Source organism: Oncorhynchus mykiss, chromosome 6 (assembly GCF_057628025.1).
Source record: "Oncorhynchus mykiss isolate SJ-2025 chromosome 6, ASM5762802v1, whole genome shotgun sequence".
Lineage (NCBI taxonomy): Eukaryota > Metazoa > Chordata > Actinopteri > Salmoniformes > Salmonidae > Oncorhynchus > Oncorhynchus mykiss.
The window spans coordinates 50,813,026-50,833,588 of record NC_143027.1 but is presented as its reverse complement, the minus strand read 5'-3'; the positions used below and the strand labels follow the sequence as shown (position 1 = coordinate 50,833,588).

Below are 20,563 nucleotides of genomic sequence, written 5' to 3'. Positions count from 1 at the left end.
GCCTGGATACAGCCCTTAGGCTTGGTATATTGGCCATATACCACAAACCCCGAGGTACCTTATTTCTATTATAAACTGGTAACCAACGTAATTAGATCAGTAAAAATACATGTTTTGTCATACCCGGTCTGATATACTGTACCACAGCTGTCAGCCAGTCAGCATTCAGGGCTCGAACCACCCATTTTATAACTTGCAATGTATCACTTCTAATCACTTGGAACCACTGCAATATGAGAGCTTTTTAGTTTCTTAACCACTGAAACTTGAGAGCAGTTTAGTAGAACAGTTTCCATAAGAGATTCCATAAGGTGACAGACGGTAGGGCTCATGCTGTAATGTTGGTACTCATGAGAGTGCCTCCATGTGACCCATGGAATCATATCTCCAGTGTAAAAATAGCACCTTGGTCACAGAGAGGCAGACAGTTGTTAGTCATCTGTATTTTAGCCTAACAACTTTGTAAACAACTAATCAAGCAGTTGAAGTTACACAGAAGCGGTCAATTTACACAGGTAAGAAAATGTATTTGTTGTGCGCATTGTCTTATCACTGATCGTACCTATGGATGTATTCATTGTTTTCATACAGGATTTATAGCTTAGGGGGAAATCTGCTTATTTTCACACAATAATAAATGTGTGTTGTGCAATTCAAGGTACAGACAAACTACAGCAAACAACTGTTTTGGATCTAAAAGTAGAGAGAAACCAATATGTTTCCAAGTTAGATTGATAAAATGACCCGACTCTTGAGCTGAAAGTAATACATATGAAGACATACATTTATGAAAGCATTCAAGCCGGTTCAAGTGCTTGCTACCATGACTTGCTACCACACCCTCCTGTAGTCTTATGGACCAGGAGAAACTATCACCAATGGTTTGTTTTTCTTTAAAACCATCTAAAATAAAGTTGAACAATCCTGAAATTCCCCATTAATGAATATTCAGTTCAGACTGTTCAACAGGGTTAAAGTCAAGTCACATGTTTTCTAGGTTTCAGTGTGGTATGACTGTGATCAGAGACCAAATGTGTCAGTGTGGTCAGAGGCATTAGAGAGCGAGGTGAGCTTAGCAAAGCTGACTGCTGTGACTGTTCTCATCAAAATGCTGTGGTGATGATTGATGTGCTCCACGTATAGGGCATGGTTACCTTTAGCATACATAATATATACTGTATACAGTTCCAGTCAAAAGTTTGGACACACCTACTCATTCAATTAAAAAAAAAAATTGTGTGACTATTTTCTACATGGAATGGAATCATGTAGTAACAAATAAAGTGTTAAACTGTCACGGTCGTCATAATGAGCAGACCAAGGCGCAGCGTGATAAGTGTACATAACTATTTGAATGAAAAGAACGAACACTGAACAAAACGAACCGTGAAGCTACATGATAAGTGCAAACAGGCAACTAAACATAGAATAACAACCCACAAAATAACCAAGGAATATGGCTACCTAAATATGGTTCCCAATCAGAGACAACGATAAATAGCTGCCAGAACCAATCCAGGCAACCATAGACATAAACACCTAGACTAGAAAAACCCCTAGACATACAAAAAACCCTAGACAATACAACAACTAAACAAACCACCCTTGTCACACCCTGACCTAACCAAATACTAAAGAAAACAAAGATAACTAAGGTCAGGGCGTGACATAAACAAATCAAAATATATTTTAGATTTCAGATTCTTCAAAGTAGCCACCCTTTGCCTTGATGACAGCTTTGTACACTCTTGATATTCTCTCAACCAGCTTCACCTGGAATTATTTTCCAACAGTTTTGAAGGAGTTCCCACATATGCTGAGCACTTGTTAGCTGCTTTTTCTTCACTCTATGGTCCAATTCATCCCAAACCATTTCAATTGGGTTGAGGACGGGTGATTGTGGAGGCCATGTCATCTGATGCACCACTCAATCCCTCTCCTTCTTCGTCAAATAGCCCTTACACAGCCTGGAAGTGTGTTTTGAGTCATAGTCCTGTTGAAAAACAAATTATAGTCCCACTAAGTGCTAATCAGATGGGATGGCATATCGCTGCAGAATGCTGTGGTAGCCATGCTGGTTAAGTGTGCCTTGAATTCTAAATAAAGCACTGACAGTGTCACCAGCAAAGCACCCCCACACCATCACACCTCCTCCTTCATGCTTCACAGTGGGACCCACACATGCAGAGATCATCCATTCACCTACTCTGTGTCTTACGAAGACACGGCGGTTGGAACCAAAAATCTCATATTTGGACTCATCAGACAAAAGAACAGATTTCCACCGGTCTAATCTCCATTGCTCATGTTTCTTGGCCCTCTTATTTTTATTATTGATGTCCTTTAGTAGTGCCTTCTTTGCAACAATTCAACCATGAAGACCTGATTCACGCACTCTCCTCTGAACAGTTGATGTTGAGATGTGTCTGTTACTTGAACTCTGTGAAGCATTTATTTGGGCTGCAATTTCTGAGGCTGGTAACTCTAATGAACTTATCCTCTGCAGCATAGGTAACTATTGGTCTTCCTTTCCTGTGGTGGTTCTCATAAGATCCAGTTTCATCATAGCGCTTGATGGTTTTTGTGACTGCACTTGAAGAAACTTTCAGATTTTAAATTTTCCACATTGACTGACCTTCATGTCTCAAAGTAATGATGGACTGTCATTTGTCTTTGCTTATTTGAGCTGTTCTTGCCAAAATATGGACTTGGTCTTTTACCAAATATGGCTATCTTCTGTATACCACCCCTACCTTGTCACAGCACAACTGATTGGCTTAGATGCATTAAGAAGGAAAGAAATTCCACAAATGAACTTTTAAGAAGGCACACCTGATAATTGAAATGCATTCCAGTTAACTACCTCTTGAAGCTGGTTGAGAGAAAGCCAAGAGTGTGCAAAGCTGTCATCAAGGCAAAGGGTGGCTACTTGGAAGAATCTCAAATATATTTTGATTTGTTTAACACTTTTCTGGTTACTATATGATTCCATATGTGTTATTTTATAGTTTTGATGTCTTCACTATTATTCTACAATGTGGAAAATAGTAAAAAATAATAATAAATTAAGCATTTATTGTATATGGCATGATCCTTTTTTTAATCAATATCAAATGTTTTTTACAGGAGAAATCAAGACTTTTCCTATTCAGCGCACTGAAAAGTAAGCATGTTTGTTCTTATCCAATCTCGCTTGGGGAAGCCTGTGCTTCTGATGCTAATACTTGTCTTAACAACTGTAGAGTAAATTATTTGTGTATGATTTTCTCCCAAAGCTCTAGAAAATGCAAGTCAAGTCGCTATGGATAAAAGTTTCTGCTAATTGACTAAAATCTAATGTACACATAAAAGACAAAGGGCACAAAACCAATGTTTGTTTTCAAAGGCACTTCCTGCACTATGGTATTAATTAATGCATTTTTATTTAACTAGGCAAGTCAGTTAAGAACAAATTATTTTTTACAATGGCGGCCTACCCTAATGGCCAAACCTAACCCGGACGACGCTGGGCCAATTGTGTGCCGCCCTATCGGACTCCCAATCAAGGCCGGTTGTGATACAGCCTGGAATCGAACTAGGTTCTGTAGTGATGCCTCTAGCACTGAGATGCAGTGCCTTAGACTGCTGCTCCACTCGGGAGCCCAAAAAAGGAGTGTCAATTGATACCAATTTCAATATGGAATCAAAGATCTACAACTCTACATCTGAACTTGTACAGTGTCATTCATATTGGCAGACACATTTAAAACACATAACATGGAATCAACAATCAACTGTGAGATTCAACCTAACAGTTCCAGAGGTAAGATGGTGGGTCAAACGGCTAGACACAGTTTTTGGATTGCCCTTGTTTTATGGTAGATTGTCATCTGATTTCTAACAAGATATTACATTTTACCCCCTTGATGCTGCTTAACTTTTAGCTAAACCCAATCCTTTTTTAAATATAATTTTATAACAGATTTTCTCAAAAGGATAGAGGCTTGAGGTGAAATACCTTTTTGTTTGTGGCTATAATGTCATGTTTTTTACTTACCCTACATTTATGCATTTTTCCACAGGGGAAATCAACATGAGGGTGGACAGGACGGTTGATATACCAGTTTATGACATCTCACTGCTCAGGAACATTTGGGAAGGCAGAGAGAAAAAATACAAAAACAAGCAGAAGAAGGAACACGAGCGAGTACAGAAAAGCGCTCTGGCAAAGTATGTTTATTAATCAAAGCTCAGAGGTTTGACAACCATATTCTAGATATATTCTCATATTATTTTTAACTTAAAGGAAAATTAAACCCCAAAACTATATTTAAGGTATTTGTTTCATTAGTCCATTGTTAATATAGTCCCATTTTTTTGCATAACAGCAATCAAGTTTTTAAGATACATAACTTTCAAAGTAGAGAAGTACCGCTGGTATGATGCATTGTGGAGAAAATATGGCGCCGACAGAGAGGGCTGCCTCACTTCTAGTCCTGAGGAAACTTAGCAGTATTTTGTATTTTTTATGTATTATTTCTTACATTGTTAAACCAGAAAATCTTAAGTGTTATTACATACGTCAACTTACCAGCACCACGACCAGGAATACGACTTTCCTGAAGCGGATCCTTTGTCCAAACCACCCAGGGCATTTGAACTGATTCCAGAGGCTGACCCAAAACAACGCCGCACGGAGCGGTCTTCTGGTCAGACTTCGGAGGCGCGCACACCACCCACCCGAGTATATTACTCGCTAGTGTCCAGTCTCTAGATAACAAGGTAGACGAAATTAGGGCAAGGGTTGCTTTCCAGGGAGACATCAGGGATAGTAACATAGTCTGTTTCATGGAAACATGACTCTCTCGGGATATGCTGTTGGAGTCAGTACAGCAAAATGGATTCTTTGTGAGTAGTGCCAACAGGAATAAACATCTCTCCGGAATGAAGAAGGGTGGGGGTGTATGTTCCATGATTAACGTCTCATAGTGTAATTGTAACAACATACAGTCCTTTTGTTCACCAGACCTACACCTGACTTACAATAAAATGCACAATAAAATGCCGACCATATTATCGCCCAAGGGAATTCTCCTCAAGCCGATACCACGACGGCCCTCAAGGAACTTCACGGGACTTTATGCAAACTGGAAACCACATCCCTGAGGCTGCATTTATTGTAGCTGGGGATTTTCACAAAGCAAATTTGAGAACAAAGCTACCTAAATTCAATCAGCATATTGACTGTAGTACTGACACTGATAAAACACTGGATCACTGCTACTCTAACTTCTGCAATGCATACAAGGCCCTCCCCCGCCCTCCTTTCGAAACATCTGACCACGACTCCATTTTGCTCCACCCTTCATATAGGCAGAAACTCAAACAGGATGTACCCGTGCTAAGGGCTATTCAACGCTAGTCTGACCAATCGGAATCCACAATTCAAGACTGTTTTGATCACGCTGATTAGGCATGTTCCGGGTAGTCTCAGACAATGATATCGACGTATACGCTGATTCGGAGAGTGAGTTTATAAGTAAGTGCATTGGAAATGCTGTAGCTACTGTGGCTATTAAAACCTACCCTAACCAGAAAACATGGATAGATGGCGGCATTCGCACAAAACTGAAAGCACCATGGAATGGTGACTGGCAATGTGGCCGAAAACAAACAGTGTAGTTATTCCCTCCGCAAGGCAAACAAACAAGCAAAACGTCAGTATAGAGACAAAGTGGAGTTGCATTTCAATGGCTCAGGGTCTACAGACAATCACAGACTACAAAAGGAAAACCAGCCACATCACGGACACTGACGTCTTGCTTCCAGACAAACTAAACACCTTCTTTGCCCACTTTGAGGATAATACAGTGCCACCGACACGGCCCACTACCAAGGACTGTGGGCTCTCCTTCTCTGTGGTCGACGTGAGTAAGACATTTAAACAACATTTAAGCCCTCACAAGGCTTCCGGCCCAGGCGGCATCCCGAGCCGCGTCCTCAGAGCATGCGCAGACCAGCTGGCTGGTGTGTTTACAAACATATTCAATCTCTCCCTATGCCAGTCTGCTGTCCCAACATGCGTCAAGATGGCCACCATTGTTCCTGTACCCAAGTAGGAAAAGATAACTAAACTAAATGACTATCGCCCGTAGCACTCACTTCTGTCATCATGAAGTGCTTTGAGAGACTACTCATGGATCAATCATATCACCTCCACCTTATCTGTCACCCTAGACCCACTTCAAATTGCTTACCGCCCCAATATGTCCAGACGATGCTATCACCATCACAATGCACACTGCCCTATCTCATCTGGACAAGAGGAATACCTATGTAAGAATGCTGTTCATTGACTGTAGCTCAGCATTAAACACCATAGTACCCTCCAAGCTCATCATTAAGCTTGAGACCCTGGGTCCCTGTGCAATCGGGTCTTGGACTTCCTGACGGGTCGCCCCCAGGTGGTGAAGGTAGGAAACCACTTCACTGATCCTCAACACTGGCGCCCCACAAGGGTACGTGCTCAGCCCCCTCCTGTACTCCCTGTTCACCCATGACTGCATGGCCATGCACGTCTCCAACTCAATCATCAAGTTTGCAGATGACACAACATTAGTGGGCTTGATTAGCTACAATGACGAGACAGTCTACAGGGAGGAGGTGAGGACACTCGGAGTGTGGTGTCAGGAAAACAACCTCTCACTCAACGTCAAGAAAAAATAAAGACTTCAGGAAAGAGCAGAGGGAGCACCCCCCTATCCACATCAATGGGACAGCAGTGGAGAAGGTGGAAAGTTTTAAGTTCCTCGGCGTACACATCATGGACAAGCTGAAGTGGTCCACCCACACAGACATTTTTTATTTATTTCACCTGTATTTAACCAGGTAGGCTAGTTGAGAACAAGTTCTCATGATGTGCAAGTAGAGATACTGGTGTGCAAAAGAACAGAAAAGTAAATAAAATAAATAAAGTATGGGGATAGGTAGGTAGATTGGGTGGGCTATTTACAGATGGACTATGTACAGCTGCAGCGATTGGTTAGCTGCTCAGATAGTTGATGTTTAAAGTTGGTGAGGGAAATAAAAGTCTCCAACTTCAGCGATTTTTGCATTTCGTTCCAGTCACTGGCAGCAGAGAACTGGAAGGAAAAGCAGCCAAATGAGGTGTTGGCTTTGGGGATGATCAGTGAGATACACCTGCTGGAACGTGTGCTACGGGTGGGTGTTGTTATCATGACAGTGTGGTGATGAAGGCGCAACATTGCCTCTTCAAACTCAGGATGTTGAAGAAATTAGGCTTGTCACTTAAAACCCTCACAAACTTTCACAGATGCACAATTGAGAGCATCCTGTCGGGCTGTATCACCACCTGGTATGACAACTGCACCGCCACAACCGCAAGGCTCTCCAGAGGGTGGTGCGGTCTGCACAACGCATCACCGGGGGAAAATGACCTGACCTCCAGGACACCTACAGCACCCAATGTCACAGGAAGGCCAAAAAGGTCATCAAGGACAACAACCACCTGAGCCACTACCTGTTCACCCCACTACCATCCAAAAGGCGAGGTCAGTACAGGTGCATCAAAGCTGGGACGAGAAACTGAAAAAACGCTTTTATTTCGAGGCCATCAGACTGTTAAACAGCCAAAACTAACACAGAGAGGCTGCTGCCTACATACATACTTGAAATCATTGTCCACTAATGCCACTTGAATAATGTCTACATATCTTTCATCACTCATTTCATATGTATGTACTGTATTCTATTCTATACGATCTATTGCATCTTGCCTATGCCGCTTCGTCATTGCTCATCCATATATTTTATACAGTTGAAGTCGAAAGTTTACATACACTTAGGTTGGAGTCATTAATTAAAACTTGTTTTTCAACCACTCCACATATTTCATGTTAACAAACTATAGTTTTGGCAAGTCGGTTAGGACATCTCCTTTGCGCATGACACAAATCATTTTTCCAACAATTGTTTACAGACAGATTATTTCACTTATAATTCACTGTATCACAATTCCAGTGGGTCAGAAGTTTACATACACTAAGTTGACTGTGCCTTTAAACAGCTTGGAAAATTCAAGAAAATTATGTAATGGCTTCAAACTCAGTGCCTCTTATCTTGACATCATGGGAAAATCAAAAGAAAATCAGCCAAGACCTCAGAAATAAATTGTTGACCTCCACAAGTCTGGTTCATCATTGGGAGCAATTTCCAAATGCCTGAAGGTACCACGTTCATCTGTACAAGCAATAGTATGCAAGTATAAACTCCATAGGACCACGCAGCTGTCATACCACTCAGGAAAGAGGCACGGTCTGTCTCCTGGAGATGAACGTACTTTGGTGCGAAAAGTGCAAATCAATCCCAGAACAACAGCAAAGGACCTTGTGAAGATGCTGGAGGAAACAGGTACAAAAGTATCTATATCCACAGTAACACGAGTCCTATATTGACATAACCTGAAAGGCCGCTCAGCAAGGAAGAAGCCACTGCTCCAAAACCGCCATAAAAAAGCCAGACTACGGTTTGCAACTGCACATGGGGACAAAGATTGTACTTTTTGGAGAAATGTCCTCTGGTCTGATGAAACACAAATGTAACTATTTGGCCATAATGACCATCGTTATGTTTGGAGGAAAAAGGGGGAGGCTTGCAAGCTGAAGAACACCATCCCAACCGTGAAGCATGGGGGTGGCAGCATCAGGTTGTGGGGGTGCATTGCTGCAGGAGGGACTGGTGCACTTCACAAAATAGATGGCATCATGAGGCAAACAAATTATGTAGATATATTGAAGCAACATCTCAAAACATCAAGCAGGAAGTTAAAGCTTTGTCGCAAATGGGTCTCCCAAATGGACAGTGACCCCAAGCAGACTTCCAAATTTGTGGCAAAATGGCTTAAGGACAACAAAGTCAAGGTATTGGAGTGGCCATCACAAAGCCCTGACCTCAATGCTATAGAAATTATTTGGGCAGAACTGAAAAAGCGTGTGCGAGCAAGGAGGCCTACAAACCTGGCTCAGTTACACCAGCTCTGTCAGGAGGAATAGGCCAAAATTCACCCAATTTATTGTGGGAAGCTTGTAGAAGGCTACCCGAAACATTTGACCCAAGTTAAACAATTTAAAGGCAATGCTACCAAATAATAATTGAGTGTATGTAAACTTCTGGCCCACTGAGAATGTGATGAAAGAAATCATTCTCTCTTCTATTATTCTGACATTTCACATTCTTAAAATAAAGTGGTGATCCTAACTGACCGAAGACAGGGAATTTTTACTAGGAATAAATGTCAAGAATTGTGAAAAACTGAGTTTAAATGTATTTGGCTAAGGTGTATGTAAATTTCCGACTTCAACTGCATGTTTATATTCTTATTCCATTCCTTTACTTAGATGTGTGTGTATTAGTTAGTTGTTATGGAATTATTAGATTACATGTTAGATATTGTTGCACTGTCAGAACTAGAAGCACAAGCATTTCGCTACACTTGCAAAAACAGCAATCAAATTTATTTTCAGCCCTTTTTACATCTGCTAACCATGTGCATGTGACCAATAAGATTTGATTTGATTTGAACGCAGCATTATTTGGTGCAAAATTAATCATACCAGCTGTATTGCTGTATTTTGAAAGTTATATATCTTGATTTCTTATATATCTTATATATCTATATCTTGATTTCTGGCATGCAAACATTTTGGAACTATACCAACAATGTTCTAATGAAACAAATACCAAAAGATAGTTTTTGGATGGAGTTTTCCTTTTAAGTCACCTAGATTACCAGTCTGTTTGTGCCATCATGCAACTCCTTGTTTGGAGCGGCAAAATATTTGGTGTGACAAGACAAGTAGCATGATGGCACAAAAAAAGACTGGTACCCCGGTATACTAGATTCATCTCAGCTATGTGATAATAATAACATCCAACAGCAGTGTCTTTCTCGTTGCTCTCATCCAGACAATGTATTTTCAACAATTGATGGTGCTGTGATGATCTGGTCGTACCATGCCTTTTGTAAATATGCTACTACGCAAATGTCAACATTTCCAGAAAAACTTTTAAATGTTTTTCCCAAGGATCAATCAACAATGGCAGTATCGCATAGCATGCAAGACATTGAAGTCCAACGAGGTGGAAGTGCTCCAACACTACCTGACGAGAACAGCTCTGAATGAAATTCAGCCCCACCAGGATATACCAAACACAGGCAAGCTCAGCAAAACAATTAAATCATTAGGACAGCAATCCAACATGTCCCGTGAAAATGTTGTAAATGTATAAAAATAAAACAAATATGCATTTACATAAGTATTCAGACCCTTTACTCAGTACTTTGTTGAAGCACCTTCGGCAGTGATTACAGCCTTGAGTCTTTTTGGGAATGACGCTACAAGCTTGGCACACCTGTATTTGGGGAGTTTTTCCAATTCTTCTCTGCAGATCCTCTCTAGCTCTGTCAGGTTGGATGGGGAGCGTCGCTGCACAGCTGTTTTCAGGTCACTCCAGAGGTGTTCGATTCAGAGACTCCTGCATTGTCTTGGCTGTGCTCTTAGGGTTGTTGTCCTGTTGGAAGGTGAACATTCGCCTCAGTCTGGCCACTCTACCATAAAGGCCTGATCGGTGCAGTCCTGCAGAGATGGTTGTCCTTCTGGAAGGTTATCCCATCTCCATAGAGGAACTCTGGAGCTCTGTCAGAGTGACCATCGGGTTCTTGGTAAACTCTCTGACCAAGGCCCTTCTCCCCCGATTGCTCAGTTTCGCTGACGGCCAGCTGTAGGAAGATTCTTTGGGGTTCCAAACTTCTTCCATTTAAGAATGATGGAGGCCACTGTTTTCTTCGGGACCTTCAATCCTGCAGACATTTTTTGGTATCCTTTCACAGATCTGTGCCTCGACACAATCCTGTCTCTGAGCTCTACGGATAATTCATTTGACCTCATGGCTTGGATTTTTCTCTGACATGCACTGTCAACTGTGGCACCTTATATAGACAGGTGTGTGCCTTTCCAAATTATGACCAATCAATTGCATTTACCACAGGTGGACTCCAATCAAGTTGTAGAAACAGCTAAAGGCTAACAGCTAAACAAGATGCACCTGAGCTCAATTTCGAGTCTCATTAGCAAAGGGTCAGAATACTTACTGTATGTATTTCTGTTTTTTATTTGTTATAATGTGCAAAAAAACTGTTTTTGCTTCGTCAATATGGGGTATTGTGTGTAAAGTACATGTTATAATTTAATACATTTTAGAGTAAGGCTGTAATGTAACAGAATGTGAAAAAAGGGAAGGGGTCGGAATAGTTTCCGAATGCACTGTATATTTATCTGAATAAGTACTTGTGCCATAGTTACTGTGCTCTCTCTCTTCTCACTCTCAATCAATGCCATGCTCCACTCTTTAACTGACTTTTTTATCCTACAGATGCAAATTCCATAATTGAGGGCATCAAATTCATTTTTGAGCTGGATGGTGATAAATGGATGGTAAATTGGCTCATACCATCTCATTCTTTTTCATCATGATTGTTTTCAGATAAAATCACTACCATTGTATGTATCCACATTATTGTTGTTTTCATGTTGTATTACTTTCAATGCAGGAACTTCCTGATAATCTTCTTGATATGACATACCTTCGAGAATGGCACATAAGAAGAACTAAAATCTGCAAACTACCAGAGTGGATTGTGCAGTTTCCAGACCTCTGCGTATTGGATATACCCCAAAACGGAATTGACAAGCTGCCTGTTGAAATAGGTAATTATTATGTATCATGCATGTCCTCCTATTTGAAAATATGAAAGTTGAAGTCTCTCCTATGACTTTGTCTTTATTTGTTACATTAGCTCATTAAACATCCTTCATTTGAATTTAATTTAAATGCGATTTAGAACATATCTGTTTCTTCATTCCATTACATGTCTTTCCAATGTTTTTTTGTAAGGTCAATTAACAAAGCTGAGGGTGCTGAAAGTTAATTACAATAGGCTGTCCAGTATTCCTCCAGAACTTGGTGAATGTGAGAATCTGGAGAGATTGGAGCTAACTGGAAATGATCTTGAACAGTTGCCTTTTGAGGTAAGGGGTATTTGTGTGAAATGGCTTGTGTGGTATGATATCTTCAAAAGCTCCATTTATACCTTGTTCTAACATGCATCCATTTTCCCGATTTCATCCAGATTCTGATTGTGCCCAACATTTTTTGACAGGGGTAGACAATCAAAATACACATTGTGATCTGATTGTGATCAGATCTTCTTGCCCACCTCCGGAGTTAGTCATGCACACATTGGATCTGAATATCTTGCAATTGTAGACAGATCTGGGCCTCGTTTCCCAGTTGTGACACAAATTAAGCATTACGATTATAGTACCAGATGCAGTGCTTCCCAAGTTATTTACTTTGAAGTGTTTCCCAAACAAGCACGCAGAGTGAATCTGTAAGTGTGACAGCTAAGAGCATCATTGCCATGTTCGGTTTTTCACGTGATCCCGTCCAGTTCCCTGGTGCTGAAATCGCAAACACAACTAATAGCCCACATTTCATGTGAAATGTAAGCTATGTCAATACATTTCACAGATTAGTTTTTAAGAATGAAAATTAATGACAAAAATAAATAACAAACAATCCATTGATTTCAAGATTTGAATCTGTCGTCTTCTTTTCTACAGTGCTTAAGCTCTAGTGCTGAGCTAATTGAATTTTGGTATTATTTTTTTCTGTGAGCTCAATGTGCACATTGCGAAGTTTCTCTAGAGATCAATCAAATCAAGCAGGCTATGGTGTGAAATAGGCTTTTAGAAGTGTCATCTTTATTTTTTTCCTTATCATTAATGCTGTCTTTTGTGTGCTCATCAATACACGAGCACCTCTTTTCAAGAGGCGGCAGGGTAGCCTAGTGGTTAGAGCGTTGGACTTGTAACCGGAAGGTTGCGAGTTCAAACCCCCGAGCTGACAAGGTACAAATCTGTCGTTCTGCCCCTGAACAGGCAGTTAACCCACTGTTCCCAGGCCGTCATTGAAAATAAGAATTTGTTCTTAACTGACTTGCCTGGTTAAATAAAGGTAAAATAAATAAATAAATAAAAAGATTGAAGTTTTAATGTCACTGTAACGCCCGGGGTGTAGTGGAGGAAGAAGTCAGGAAGCAGAGAGTTCAGGGTAGCGCTACTTTATTTGCACCACAACGGGGAAACGACGCCAACCCAAACAAATGCCCAAAACACGGGGAACTTAAACAGTCCAGCAAAATACAAAATACACGGACAACCGTGACCTACAGCCGTGTACAACATGTACACTGAAAACAATCCCGCACAACCAGCAGGCTGGTAAATAAAGCCCAACCAATTATCCTAAACTAAACACAGGTGCAACTAATAAACAGAAAAGGGGGAAGCTGGCAGCTAGTAGGCCGGTGACGACGACCGCCGAGCGCCACCCGAACAGGAGGGGGAGCCACCTTCGGTAGGAGTCGTGACAGTCACATGCAGTACAGTGAAATACCTTTCTTGCAAACTCGAAAACCAACAATGCAATAATCAATAACAATGTACAACTAGAAGAAAAAAACACAAGAAATAAAAATAAATATGAAGAACACAATAAGTAAGTAAGCATACTGTATACAGGGTCAGTTCCAATACCACATTTACAATGTGCAGGGATACTGGGGTGATGGAGGTAGATACAGTGCCTTGCGAAAGTATTCGGCCCCCTTGAACTTTGCGACCTTTTGCCACATTTCAGGCTTCAAACATAAAGATATAAAACTATATTTTTTTGTGAAGAATCAACAACAAGTGGGACACAATCATGAAGTGGAACGACATTTATTGGATATTTCAAACTTTTTTAACAAATCAATAACTGAAAAATTGGGCGTGCAAAATTATTCAGCCCCCTTAAGTTAATACTTTGTAGCACAACCTTTTGCTGCGATTACAGCTGTAAGTCGCTTGGGGTATGTCTCTATCAGTTTTGCACATCGAGAGACTGAAATTTTTTCCCATTCCTCCTTGCAAAACAGCTCGAGCTCAGTGAGGTTGGATGGAGAGCATTTGTGAACAGCAGTTTTCAGTTCTTTCCACAGATTCTCGATTGGATTCAGGTCTGGACTTTGACTTGGCCATTCTAACACCTGGATATGTTTATTTTTGAACCATTCCATTGTAGATTTTGCTTTATGTTATGGATCATTGTCTTGTTGGAAGACAAATCTCCGTCCCAGTCTCAGGTCTTTTGCAGACTCCATCAGGTTTTCTTCCAGAATGGTCCTGTATTTGGCTCCATCCATCTTCCCATCAATTTTAACCATCTTCCCTGTCCCTGCTGAAGAAAAGCAGGCCCAAACCATGATGCTGCCACCACCATGTTTGACAGTGGGGATGGTGTGTTCAGCTGTGTTGCTTTTACGCCAAACATAACGTTTGCATTGTTGCCAAAAAGTTCAATTTTGGTTTCATCTGACCAGAGCACCTTCTTCCACATGTTTGGTGTGTCTCCCAGGTGGCTTGTGGCAAACTTTAAACAACACTTTTTATGGATATCTTTAAGAAATGGCTTTCTTCTTGCCACTCTTCCATAAAGGCCAGATTTGTGCAATATACGACTGATTGTTGTCCTATGGACAGAGTCTCCCACCTCAGCTGTAGATCTCTGCAGTTCATCCAGAGTGATCATGGGCCTCTTGGCTGCATCTCTGATCAGTCTTCTCCTTGTATGAGCTGAAAGTTTAGAGGGACGGCCAGGTCTTGGTAGATTTGCAGTGGTCTGATACTCCTTCCATTTCAATATTATCGCTTGCACAGTGCTCCTTGGGATGTTTAAAGCTTGGGAAATCTTTTTGTATCCAAATCCGGCTTTAAACTTCTTCACAACAGTATCTCGGACCTGCCTGGTGTGTTCCTTGTTCTTCATGATGCTCTCTGCGCTTTTAACGGACCTCTGAGACTATCACAGTGCAGGTGCATTTATACGGAGACTTGATTACACACAGGTGGATTGTATTTATCATCATTAGTCATTTAGGTCAACATTGGATCATTCAGAGATCCTCACTGAACTTCTGGAGAGAGTTTGCTGCACTGAAAGTAAAGGGGCTGAATAATTTTGCACGCCCAATTTTTCCGTTTTTGATTTGTTAAAAAAGTTTGAAATATCCAATAAATGTCGTTCCACTTCATGATTGTGTCCCACTTGTTGTTGATTCTTCACAAAAAAATACAGTTTTATATCTTTATGTTTGAAGCCTGAAATGTGGCAAAAGGTCGCAAAGTTCAAAGGGGCCGAATACTTTTGCAAGGCACTGTAGATGTCCTGGATGTCAGGGAGCTCGGACACAGTGATGTACTGGGCTATCCGCACCAACCTCTGTTGCTCCATGCGATTGAGGGTGATGCTATTGCCATACCAGGCAGTGATGCAGCCAGTCAAAATGCTCTCAATGGTACAGCTGTAGAACTTTTTGAGGATTTGAAAGCCCATGCCAAATTTTTTCAACCTCCAGAGGGGAAAAGAGGAACTGTCGCGCCTTCTACACAACTGTGCGCGTGTTTGGACCATTTTAGGTCTTTAGTGATTTGGAAACTTGAAGCTCTCAACCTGCACCACTGCAGCCCCGTCGAGGTGGATGGGGGCGTGCTCGCTCCCCCGTTTCCTGTAGTCCATGATCAGCTCCTTGGTCTTACTGACATTAAGGGAGAAGTTGTTGTTCTGGCACCACACTGTCAGGTTACAGATCTCTTCCCTGTAGGCTAACTCATCATCGCCGGTGATCAGGCCTACCACCGTCATGTCATCAGTAAACTTGATGATGGTACTGGAGTCGTGCGTGGCCACGCAGTTGTGGGTGAACAGGGAGAACAGGAAGGGACTAAGCACACACCCCTGTGGGGACCCTGTGTTGAGGGTCAGCGTGCCGGAGGTGACGTCGCCTACCCTCACCACCTGGGCTCGGGCCGTCAGAGAGTCCAGGATCCAGTTGCAGAGGGAGGTGTTCAGACCCAGAGTCTTAAGCTTGGTGGAGAGCTTGGAGGGGACAATGGTGTTGAATGCCAAGCAGTAGTCAATGAACAGCATTCTCACATACAGTATGTATTCCTCTTATCTAGGTGGGTAAGGGCAGTGTGGAGAGCAATTGAGAATGCGTCATCTATGGATCTTTTGGGGCGGTATGCAAATTGGAGTGGGTCTTGGGTGTCTTGGTGTCAGCTTCTATCCTATCAATAAAATAATTTGATTAAGTCATACAAAAGTTTGAATTTGATTAAGTCATACAAAAAAACACATTTAAGGGTTTTTCTTTATTTAGACTATTTTCTACATTGTAGAATAATTGTGAAGACATCAAAACTATTAAATAACATATGGAATCATGGAGTAACCAAAAAAGTGTTAAACAAATAAAATAAATTTTATATTTGAGATTCTTCAAAGTTGCCACCCTTTGCCTTGATGACAGCTTTGCACACTCTTTGCATTCTCTCAACCAGCTTCATGTGGTAGTCAGCTGGAATGCATTTCAATTAACAGGTGTGCCTTGTTAATTTGTGGAATTTCTTTCCTTCTTATTGCTTTTGAGCCAATCAGTTGTATTGTGACAAGGTAAGGGTGGTATATAGAAGATAGCCCTATTTGGTAAAAGACCAAGTCCATATATATTTTTTATTTATTTCACCTTTATTTAACCAGGTAGGCCAGTTGAGAACAAGTTCTCATTTACAACTGCGAACTGGACAAGATAAAGCAAAGCCGTGTGACAAAAACAACAACACAGAGTTACACGTGATAAACAAACGTACAGTCAATAACACAATAGAAAAATCTGTATACAGTGTGTGCAAATTAAATAAGGAGGTAAGGCAATAAATAGGCCATAGTGGCGAAGTAAATACAATTTAGCAATTAACACTGGCGTGAAAGATGTGCAGATGAGGATGTGCAAATAGAAATACTGGTGTGCAAAATAGCAGAAAAACAAAATCAAATAAGGGGAGAAGGTAGGTAGTTGGTAAGAACAGCTCAAATAAGGCAAGAACAATATGACAAGAACAGCTCAAATAAGCAAAGACAAATTACAGTCCATCATTACATGAAGATCAGTCAATACGGAAAATTTCAAGAACTTGGAAAGTTTCTTTAGGTGCAGTCACAAGAACCATCAAGCACTATGATGAAACTGTCTGTCATGAGGACCTCTACAGAAAAGGAAGACCCAGAGTTACCTCTGCTGCAGAGGATAAGTTCATTAGAGTTACCAACCTCAGAAATTGTAGACCAAATAAATGCTTCACAGAGTTCAAGTAACAGACACATCTCAACATCAACTGTTCAGAGGAGACTGTGTGAATTAGGCATTCAAGGTCAAATTTCTACGAAGAAACCACTACTAAAGCACACCAATAATAAGAAGAGACTTGCTTGGGCCAAGAAACACGGGCAATGGAGATTAGACCGGTGGAAATCTGTCTGATGAGTCCAAATGTGTGATTTTTGGTTCCAACCGCCGTGTCTTTGTGAGACACAGAGTAGGTGAATGAATGATCTCCGCATGAGTGGTTCCCACCGTGAAGCATAGAGGAGGAGGTCTGATGGTGTGGGTGTGCTTTGCTGGTGATACTGTCTGTGATTTATTTAGAATTCAAGGCACACTTAACCAGCATGGCTACCACAGCATTCTGCAGCGATACGCCATCCCATCTGGTTTGCATTTAGTGGGACTATCATTTGTTTATCAACAGGACAATGACCCAAAACACACCTCCAGGCTGTGTAAGGGCTATTTGACGAAGAAGGAGAGTGATGGAGTGGTGCATCAGTTGACCTGGCCTCCACAATCAATTGACCTCAACCCAATTGAGATGGTTTGAGATGAGTTGTACCTCAGAGTGAATGAAAGGCAGCCAACAAGTGCTCCTCAGCATATGTGAGAACTCCTTCAAGACTGTTGGAAAAACATTCATCATAAAGCTGTTTGAGAGATTGTCAAGAGTGTGTAAAGCTGTCATTAATTTGACAACAGCCAGTGAAAGTGCAGGGCGCCAAATTCAAACAACAGAAATCTCATAATTAAAATTCCTCAAACGTACAAGTATTATACACCATTTTAAAGATAAACTTGTTGTTAATCCCACCACAGTGTTCAATTTCAAAAAGGCTTTATGACAAAAGTATTCCATGCGATTATGTTAGGTCAGCGCCTAGTCACAAAAAAACGCAATTTTTCCAGCCAGAGAGGAGTCACAAGAAGCAGAAATAGAGATGAAATGAATCACTAACCTTTGATGATCTTCATCAGATGGCACTCATAGGACTTCATGTTACACAATACATATATGTTTTGTTCGATAAAGTTCATATTTATATCCAAAAATCTCAGTTTACATTGGCGTGTTATGTTCAGTAATGTTTTGCTTCTCTGATTTTGCAGAGAGCCACATCAATTTACAGAAATACTCATCAGAAATGTTTATGAAAGATACAAGTGTTACACATATAATTAAAGATGTACTTCTCCTTAATGCAACCGCTGTGTCAGATTTCAAAAAAGCTTTACTGCAAGTACAGCGCTCAGCTACAAAAACAAGCCATACAGATACCCACCATGTTGTGGAGTCAGTCAGAAATAGCATTATAAATATTCACTTACCTTTGATGATCTTCATTGGAATGCACTCCCAGGAATCCCAGTTCCACAATAAATGTTTGTTTTGTTCGATAAAGTCCATGATTTATGTCCAAATACCTCCTTTTTGTAAGCGCGTTTAGTCCAGTAATCCAAAATGCACAAGGCGAGAGCACTAGGTCCAGACGAAAAGTCTAAAAAGTTATATTACAGTTCGTAGAAACATGTCAAACAATGTATAGAATCAATCTTTAGGATGTTTTTATCATAAATATTCTTTAATGTTTCAACCGGATAATTCCTTTGTCTTTAGAAAGGAATAGGAGCTCAGCTCGTACTCACGGCTGCACGCGTGACTAAACTAATGGCTTTCTGCCAGACCCCTGATTCAAACAGCTTTTATTCCCTCCCCCTTCATAGAAAAAGCCTGAAACAATGTTCTAAAGACAGTTGACATCTAGTGGAAGCCTTAGAAAGTGCAATCGGACTCAATGTACACTGTATGTTGGATAGGCACTCACTTGAAAAACTACAAACCTCAGATTTCCCACTTCCTGTTTGGATTTTTCTCAGGTTTTTGCCTGCCATATGAGTTCTGTTATACTCACAGACATCCTAAAATGCATATCTCAGCTTCTGGGCCTGAGTAGTAGGCAGTTTACTCTGGGCACCTTATTCATCCAAGCTACTCAATACTGCCCCCCCAGCCCAAAGAGGTTAAAACATTTTTGGTTACTACACGATTCCATATGTGTTATGTCATAGTTTTGATGCCTTCACTATTATTCTACAATGTAGAAAATAGTCTAAATAAAGTAAAACCCTTGAATGTGTAGGTGTCCAAACTTTTGACTGGTACTGTATGTATTTACACACAAAAACAGTTGAATAATACAATATTTAATAAATTGTCTTCCTCAAACAAAGGGGGTGATGACACAATCTTTGCAAGAGGGAGGCATCATTCTGATTTCATTGGTCCTCAACTCGCAGCTCAAACACTTAATTCAGGATAAATGTTAGCCCTGAGTTAGTCTGCCCCGGAGAAGGTTAGATCTGAAGGATTTGTTGCCATAGAAATTGACCTGACTAAAAGGTAAGCCATAATCATATGACTGGTTATCCCAAGTTGAACTCAGAGTTGACCAAAGTTACGTCACTAACTCCTCAAACCTGATTTGTATGATACCACTCTGGTCTCATAGACTGTAACATCGTAAATGAAAATCCAAAATTAACCCTTTAACCTAACTTCTAACCTTATCCTTAACCCCTAGCCTACCTAACGTTAGCCACCTAGCTAATGTTAGCGTTAGCCACCTAGCTAACATTAGCCACAACAAATTGGAATTCATAAAATATCATGTATTGCATATATTGAACATATTGTACGAATTGCAATTTCTGACATATACAGATTGTAATTCAAACCATATCATGCTAATTGTAATTTGTAACATATCATACGAAATGGATGATGGACATCCACAAAGTAATACATACAAACGTAACATATCATACTAATTAGAGTGTCCCGGATTTTTGTTTACTATGTTACATCTACCCTAAGCCCAGGTTGCAGCACTCAGGCAAAGTTGCAGTGGGTTGGTCGGCTTATTGAGGGAGAGGTCAAGCAGTCTGATTATCTCCTCTCGTGGGACCCTGTATTTTTTAAGGAAAGCCCCATCATTGTGAGTCTGCAACAGGCTCAGGTTGTTGTAAATATGCACATTTATATACACCAACCAACTGCGCGGCAGTCGCTGCAAGTTCTGTTACAGAGCAACAATCCTCTGAATAGCAGCCATGCTATATTACTGTTGTTCCGCTGATCTCTGACCTCTAGCTGGATGTTTACACTGTCCAAGGTCTTTCCAAAAGTGTCTGGAACTCTATTGGAGGGATGCAACACCATTATTTCTCGAGAAA

The 20,563-nt window shown here is 40.9% G+C and overlaps 1 protein-coding gene across 3 annotated transcripts in view; it reads left to right on the top strand.

Moving 5' to 3' along the window:
- The first annotated feature begins 389 nt into the window (after positions 1-389).
- Positions 390-20,563, top strand: part of lrrc2 (leucine rich repeat containing 2) — a 31,509-nt gene continuing 11,335 nt past the window's right edge. The window contains exons 1-7 of one of the 3 annotated variants that reach the window (XM_021606757.3): positions 390-515; positions 3,127-3,163; positions 4,062-4,209; positions 10,083-10,213; positions 11,431-11,492; positions 11,609-11,765; positions 11,953-12,086. In XM_021606757.3, coding sequence (XP_021462432.1) covers positions 4,073-4,209; positions 10,083-10,213; positions 11,431-11,492; positions 11,609-11,765; positions 11,953-12,086 — 621 coding nt within the window. In that variant the 5' untranslated portion in view covers positions 390-515; positions 3,127-3,163; positions 4,062-4,072. Of the gene's footprint in view, positions 516-3,126; positions 3,803-4,061; positions 4,210-7,312; positions 7,551-10,082; positions 10,214-11,430; positions 11,493-11,608; positions 11,766-11,952; positions 12,087-20,563 lie in introns of those variants that run through there. The other 2 variants (XM_090238161.1, XM_090238162.1) reach the window with 2 other exon arrangements.